At 36.0% G+C, this 7865-nt stretch overlaps 1 protein-coding gene and 3 long non-coding RNA genes across 4 annotated transcripts; 3 read left to right on the forward strand and 1 right to left on the reverse strand.

Moving 5' to 3' along the window:
- The first annotated feature begins 1838 nt into the window (after positions 1-1838).
- LOC106949878 (uncharacterized) lies at positions 1839-2739 on the forward strand. Its single transcript, XR_001425478.1, has 2 exons — positions 1839-1901; positions 2159-2739. It is a non-coding gene; the product is annotated as an uncharacterized LOC106949878 (long non-coding RNA).
- A 159-nt stretch (positions 2740-2898) lies between these two features.
- Positions 2899-5336, forward strand: LOC106949890 (ribonuclease-like). The gene is made up of 2 exons (XM_015036438.1): positions 2899-4445; positions 4690-5336. Exon 2 carries the CDS (start codon positions 4694-4696, stop codon positions 5153-5155), a length of 462 nt encoding a protein of 153 aa, XP_014891924.1. The 5' UTR covers positions 2899-4445; positions 4690-4693; the 3' UTR covers positions 5156-5336.
- Positions 4867-6719, reverse strand: LOC106949892 (uncharacterized). Its single transcript, XR_001425493.1, has 4 exons — positions 6637-6719; positions 6416-6529; positions 5127-5157; positions 4867-4956 (listed from the first exon to the last, which is right to left on the reverse strand). It is a non-coding gene; the product is annotated as an uncharacterized LOC106949892 (long non-coding RNA).
- On the forward strand, positions 6463-7274 carry LOC106949891 (uncharacterized). The gene is made up of 2 exons (XR_001425492.1): positions 6463-6552; positions 6660-7274. It is a non-coding gene; the product is annotated as an uncharacterized LOC106949891 (long non-coding RNA).
- The last annotated feature ends 591 nt before the right edge of the window (positions 7275-7865 follow it).

Consider the following 7865-nt stretch of genomic DNA (forward strand, 5'->3'; position numbering starts at 1 on the left):
AATGAGTGCTCATCCAAGACTGGTGATTCCATACTTTTTGCCAGGGGTTGTATAAACTCTGATAAGGTGATAAGTTAAAAGTAAATATTCATAAAAGCATGATGTTTTTTTTCCATTTCTTCACATTTGATTTCTTTTCCCTCAAAACAGGAAAGACAGGAGAGCATATTATTTTTAGGAAAACAAAGATGATCCTGGGGTCTCTTTTAATCGTTAAAGGTTGTCTACATGCCACCCAGATGCTTGGGAGGGTATTAACCCTACTGTAACAAACGTAAACATGTACAGTTTGCTAAACTCTACTTGGACTTTCTGTTTTTTTGATCAGATTAGACTAAGCTGCATCTCAACAGTTGCTGATGATGTGTTTACTGAGTATGCAGGAGGGGTCCATCTGTTCCTGAGGTTCATTAAGCCCCGGGGAAATTAGAATCACCTGATTAAACCAGCCAATCCAGGTGTGGTGGTGCAGGTAGTCACACCTTTAAATTAAGAGTCTGGTTAAATCTGTCACTCAATGAGCAGTAAAATGACCCTGAAAAAGTTTAGTCTGTCACTTGTTACGTGAAGATCAAAACAGCTCAACATATGTTGCTCAGATTGTGTGGTCTACAGGTTATGGGACTAGACTTCAACTACAAAGGATAAGAGTTCAAATCTTGGAAAGTATGTATATTTTATCAGCCTCTTTCAAAGTCACCATCGAAAGCAGAAAAGATAAATATGCCACGAGAAACTTATGAAGTGTGGAAGGGCATGTGGTCCACAAGTTATGGCAACAGACATCAGGTACAAGAGGGATGAGTTCAAATCTTGATCTTTGTCTGAAAATAAAGTGGATATTCATGCTTAATTTGGTATTTAATGGGATTTTTAGATTAAAACACACAAAGTTAACCATAATGTCAAAATTAAGGCTAAATGTTCAGAAAAACATGATTTCTGCTCGAATTAGGTTTTTTATAATCAATTTAGTGTTGCTCCAAGAATGCACCGATTTCAAAGTTTTTTGCTGATACGGCCGATTTTTCAATTTCTTTGTTTTTTTATGCAAAAATCCAAGACAATGAAAAATTGGCAGTATCAGCAAAAAACTTTGAAATCGGTGCATTTTTATTCTAGGAATGCACCGATTTCAAAGTTTTTTGCTGATACTGCCAATATTTCTGTTTTCTTGTTTTTGGAATATCGGCAGTATCAGCAAAAAACTTTGAAATCGGTGCATTCCTGGTGTAAAAAATAAATTGATAGAAAAAACATATTTAAGCAGAAATCATCTTTCTGTGAACATATAGCCTTAATTTTAACTGATTATTATAAACTTTGTGTGTACAAATCAGAAATAACAATTATTTGCAGACCAAGGTCAGGATTTGAACCCATGTCTTTTGTACCTGAAGTCTGATGTCATAACCTGTGGACCACACAACCTTCCACACTATAGAATTTTCTTGTGGCGCATTTATCTTTCCAGGTGTCAATATTGACATGCTGACAAGACATATACACAGTGGCGCAACTACACGTTATTCAGGTGGATGCGAAAACATAAATCGGCGCGCCGCCCCCTCCAGACGGGGTTTTGACGCCCCCTCTGGATCTGGGTCTGTTCTAAAGTGGATTTCATCATACAGATCATTTGGAAAGTTTTAGTATTTTTTGTCTGAATCTGTATGGGAGCAAAAATCTAGGTGTTATTTTTGATTAAGTTGTTTCAAAACCTGTCATAATGCTTTTTTTTTTCATTTAAAATAGCACAAAGTGGAATGTCCTTGTTAATATTTGTGTTGAATTCAACACTTCTAATTAAAACACTGAATATTTTTCTTGTATGTGTTGCAGATCATCTAAAAGAAAACTGAAAATCTGCATCATCCAGGAAAATCCCGATATTGGTATCTGTAAGCTATTTTAAATTTACATTTGAGAATATAGAAGTGTAAAGTGACATTCAATTAATTAGAATGAGTCTAAAATGTTAGTCTCAATCAATGAGGAAAAATTACTTTCAGCATGTTCATATCACACGTTTGAAATCATTTCAAAATATCTTCCTAAGTATTTTCATAAACAGCTGATTTATATTTGTGTGATTGTATCTCTTGAGCTGCTCTAATTTCTATGCAAGAAGATTTTTGGATTGTTTTTCCCTCGACAGGAAACTATGAAGATCCAGGTTGTTGCCGTCCTGATCCTCGCTCTCTCTGCAGCCGAGATCTCCGAGACTCTGAACTTCTTCCAGAAGCACGTCGTCAAAAGCATGAATCCCCGAAGTTGCGACAGCAAAATGAAAAGAATAAATGCAGCTGAAAGATGGTGCAAGCCGATCAATACCAACTTCTTGGACCCAGAAGGAGTCCTAAACGGAATCTGTAACTTTGGTAACAACCATCAAACACAGGCTATAGATCTCCAAATTATTGATTGTCAAAGTTTGAGGAAATCAAACGGATACCGTCTTTGCACATACATAGCTGTCAAAGGTAGAGCAACTAGTGTTACAGTCTTGTGTGATCAAAACCGTGTGCCTTATCACCTGGATAATGTTGTGATAAAAATAAATAATGGCTAATTTTCCATTTTGTTCTGCATCTATGTTCTGTACAAGCAGCAACGACAGATATCTGGAACAACTTAGAACCTTCTCCTTCTGAATTACTATTTGAAATAAAGCATTTTCTGCATCTTGGAAATAATATTGACAAACAATAAAGTAAATTGGAAAAGAAATGTAACTACCAGACTGGTCTTTGATGTTCACTTTTTTACTATTTTTATTTTTTAAAAACAAAACAAAAAAACAAAAAAAGAAAAGAAAACTTTGCAGCACGAATAGCTTTTCAGGTGGGGGTGGTTTTTTCCCCCCACATCTCTGTACAAACAGCAGAGGGCGCTGCTGTCCAACCTGTGGCGCCATCTTTAACTGAGCTTTATAATAATAACATCGCTACATTTCATTTTGGCTTGAGCAAAATCACTCGCGCTTTCTTTAAATGCACATTTATCTGCGTCACACTTAAATTAATTTAACCAACATGACATTCAGATCTAACCACAATGAGATCAGATAGCATGCATGCTAAGGCCACGTCAAGCTTAAACATAAGCTTCTTCTGTTCTCTAAAACCAACGCCAACAGGTTTTTAGTGGCTTTAAAGACACACGAAAAAAGAAAAAGTTGATGAGATTTATTTCAGGTCAATATTTCAGTTTTTGTTGCTTTGCCTTTGGAGAGAAGATCAAATGCTCACATGCTTTTTGAATATATATATTTTTTACAGCTTTTAAACAATTTATCCCTTCAGAGGATTCTAGTTGATTTAATACAACACAATGTGGCCCAGTTTTCAGGTAGTGGGCTATAAATTTACTAGAAGAGACCTGAACATTCAGTTCTCGTAAACACAGGTGGTTTTGTGGTCACAATGGTCGGACTGATAGTTATTGGTAACTACAACAAACCTCTGTAGTTACAGGTGTTGCTGGAGAAAAGTACAAAGTGACATTTTCTTGATCGGTCCATTTTATCATCTAAGGAGAAATTCTGAGCAAGGGAAATGTTAAATATCTTCAGGTAGTTATAAACCGTTTTCGGTTGATAACTAATGAACTAACAGCTCTACTGTAGTTTTTTCTCTATTTTGAAGGTGAAAGGTATTCCTTAAAATGCAGGAAGTAAGTCCAACAGGCAACAATAGGTTTATTTCTGTCATCAAGACCATAAGTTTACAGCTACTGTTTTGCAAAAATAGTGTTTCACTATTAAAAATAATAACCAACAGCTTTGTTTAAGATTTCACTGCAGGTAATAGCAACATTCAATGTCTTTGCACAATCTATGCATGTGTGACTGCTGCTGCAGGTGTGGTTTTGTGGTCATTTCAGTGAAAATCCTTCGTCCACACTGTTCGTGATAAAACTCACCACTACATATCAGTTGAAATTCGTTTTAACTATTTATATTATATGCAACTTCAGTCAATTTTTCCTACAAGCTTAATTTCTTTTAAATCTCATCTGATTTCCTTTTCAGGATACGTGAGAAGAGACTCTCAGCAGCTCGTTTGTGGTCGGCCATGTTTGTTTTTCCCACTCATCACCTTCTCAGAACACAACTCACTGATTTGATTCAGTAGCAGCGGTGGTCCTGCGTCTTGCCTGTTGTGAGCCAATTGTGTGTTCTTATGCACATTAATGCATTATAAATATTCAACATGGCGGGATAAAATAGCCAATCAGCTTGCCTTAAACTAATTGTGTATCGTTACGTGTACATTTAGCAACATAAGAGTTACACCTTTAAATAGAAACTCCTCCTCAAAAGGAGACGCACTTTGGAGCATTAGTTTGTTTTCACACACTTCGACAACTAAAAAGGAAGAAGACTTCATTCTCTTTTTACCTCCTGTTCGTCTGGAAAAGGTGCTTCACTCATTTTGGACTAGGTAACATATTTATTTGTTAAAATCAATCAGAAATTATGATAAAGTCAAACGTTTTCTACATTTAGATAGTAAAACTCAGTATTTTTTCGAGCCTGAAACACAGCAGACACAAAAATGTTCTTAAAAAGAGGTGACTTCGTTCACGTTTTGAATCCCTCGTCTTTGAGCAAAACTAAATATGTGGGAGAACCTTTTCTCAAATTTGTTTTCTAATCTGTTCTCAAATTCTTATGTCTACTTTCAGAATCATGAAGGTCCTGCCATTCTGCCTGCTCGTCTGCTTGCTCCCCCTGCAGGCCACCACCTCCGAGTTCGTAAATACAACCTGCACCCCGGAACTGGAAAACACGCGCGAGCGCTACGAGAAGTTCAAAAGGCAGCACGTGGACAAGAAGATGGCGGCGCAAAAATGCACGGCAGTGATGAAACAGAAGAAGATCTACGACGACAACAACGTCTGCAAGAAGACGAACACGTTCATTCTCGCTGATGCCAAGGAAGTCCAGTCTGTCTGTAAGGGTCAAGGCATTTATAATAACGAAAGTCATTACACAGAGAGCAAAAAGAAGTTCAGAGTTGTGGTTTGTACGGTCAAGAAGCAAGCCAGGAAACCCAAATGTGAATACAATGGAAAATGTCTGAAAAACAGAGTCATTGCTGTGAGTTGCAAAGATGGTTTACCTGTGCACTTCGCAGGAGATCACAAGTAAACCTAATGGTGAGGAAAAAGCTTTAAAACAACTTTTTAAAATTAAAGATACTTACTATATATACACCTTTTGATGCATTTTAGGAAACAACTATGTCTTTCATTTTTTGGCGTATAAAAAAACCCAACCTAATGTATTTTCCTCAAAGTATAAACAGAATAAAGCCATTACATTGAACCTACTGCTTAATAAAGAGCTGTGTTGTGCTTATGTTGATGATCATGAATTACATGCTAATAACAATAGTGTTTCAGAAAACAAAAATTGAAATATTACATGGGATCCTGGATTAAAATAAACTGTCAGTAGAAGATGGAAAAGACTTTAATCTTCCACCTAAACTTTGTTGTTTCCAGCAACTCAATTTGAACGTTCAGTCTTCAAATCTTAAGCTACTCATCAGTTTCATAATCATGAAACTGATTCTCATCTTTCATCCCGTTATCCATCTGAAGACCTAAAAACAAAACCCAGATAACCTGATGAATATTTCTCAGTTTCTAGCATTTTTCAAATAAATATCATTTTAATAATCCTAATTGACATAAAATGAAAATGCTGCGTGTTTTCTCATACAATATATGCAAATATCTGGTTTCAACTTAATCTGCTGACAGGCTCAGAATCCTCCTTCATTCAAAGCAGATCTGCAATCTTCAAGATAAAACAAACTGTATTTGAATTAATTTGTGAAACGGTTTCCCTCCTGCACTTCTACTTCAGCTTTTCTTAAATGTGAAGAAAGCGTTCTTTAAATTCCCATTGCCACAAAGTACTGACATGGTGTGACGATTTATGAAGTTATCCATTAAGAGCAAACACTTCAAACAATTTGTTTCTTCAAATAATAAAGAAAATAGTAGAATCAACTACCTAACTGCTGTTTTTTTCTTTTGTCAGATTTACAAATTTAGAATGATGCTTTTTAATTCACCTGCTACTACAGTAAGAATCCTAACCCCACACTAAGAGCTTCTTTTTCAGATTTTTACCTGCAATTGCGGAATAAATTATAACTGTACCTTCAGTGTGGATCTCCGCAATTCTGGCCTCATTTAGTGAAGAATAGCTCAAATTAAAGAGAGGATCCTCACTCCTTGTGTCCAACAATAATAAAGGATCTTTCTGTGAATTTCCCCGACCTTAAAGGTTTTGCATAACCCACATTCCCATCTTAAAATATGCTTGATTTTTGCTGATTTCTGTTCAGATATGGGCTTATCTTTATTCAAATTGGATAAACTGGTCTCACTTTCTCACCTGGATGCTATATAACAAGCCCAGATCAGTCAGAGTGCAGCTTCAGAGACTTTCCACCGTTGAAGATCTTCCTCAGTCTGTGCTTCAGACACCCAAGACTACCAACACAGTCAGCTGAAAGGGAAAAATAACATCTGGTATGTGATTTCACTGGGATTTTTTCAATTTAATCTTTGACAAATTGCATTTTTAGCTATTTTTAACAGGTAAATGTTGATCACCTTAGTTTTTCTCTCTCCACCAGTAATCATGAAGATCCAGGTTGCCGGCTTCCTGCTGATGGTGCTCTCTGCTGTCGAGCTCTCCGAAGGGCAGCATGCGATTGAGAATAACGTCATTGACAGCATGACCAAAGAGCAGTGCAACGACGTCATGAAAGAAAGATTCAATAAGAAAGGGGGCTGCAAGTATGCAGAAACCTTCATTATAGCATCTCTCCAAGATGTGAATGATCTCTGTCAAAATGTGAAGGGGATCATGCCAGGTTTTAGCAAGAAAATATTTAAAGTTGTTGACTGTACGAAAGTTAAAGATTGTGTCTATAATGGTGATGATAGCCATACAAAAACTCAACTTAAACTTGAATGTAAAGATAATCAAGCTGTGCGCTATGTAGGTGCTAAAAGGCAAATTTAAAAAAAAGATGCATTGCTTACTTAATGCCATTAATAATAATAAAAAAGCTAATGTTTTTCCTGGTTCAATGTTAATCTGATTCTGTATACATTATCCAAAATATATTGTAAAATTTTTATCTGAACTTCCAGATAGCCTCTACTGCAGCAGCTTAACATTACCATCTTATGTTTTGACTTCTTTAATGTTGATGTTATATCCCAAATAAACCTATTGCATGATCTGAGAGACTTAAGAAATGTTTATTTCTATCTAAATGTCAGTTTTTTTTTTATGTTTAACAGATAAAATGTATTACTAACTTAAGTACAAATGAAATGGAGTTGATGGACAAAGAAGGAAAAAACAGATTTGGGAAAAGAAAAACTGGGAGCAGACATATCTTGCAGAACCTGTGTAGAGTTTTTGTTCTCTGATCAGATACAATTCATATTATCAAATACATGACTTGCTATTCAAATCCACTTTGTGATAATACAGCTGTGCTGGTCAGATTAGATAATTTTAGAGGAAATACAGGGTGTTGGATGAATGAGGGACTCAAAAGCAACAGAGAAGCAGACTGCAGGACTCAAGTTATTATTTCAAATGACTGAACAAAAATACTTACAGTTTAGGACAAATCAGGAAATTAAATACTCAACAAGGAATGAAGACAAAAGGCTGAAGGAGAGTTGATTACAAAAATGGAATCTGGTGTGACACTGGAAGAGCAAGGAAAGCAGTACCATCAAAATAAAACAGAAAACAAGGACTTAAAGACGAAAATGGAAATGAGAACATCAGCCCAAAATGAAAACACAAGAAAACAAAA

The sequence above is a fragment of the Poecilia latipinna genome, unplaced genomic scaffold (genome assembly GCF_001443285.1).
Source record: "Poecilia latipinna isolate Pla-1442-1.1 unplaced genomic scaffold, P_latipinna-1.0 Scaffold369, whole genome shotgun sequence".
In the NCBI taxonomy this organism is placed as follows: Eukaryota; Metazoa; Chordata; class Actinopteri; order Cyprinodontiformes; family Poeciliidae; genus Poecilia; species Poecilia latipinna.

Bases quoted from the DNA above. Each gene is read 5' to 3' on its own strand.
- LOC106949890 (XM_015036438.1), top strand. From the start codon at position 4,694: ATGAAGGTCCTGCCATTCTGCCTGCTCGTCTGCTTGCTCCCCCTGCAG.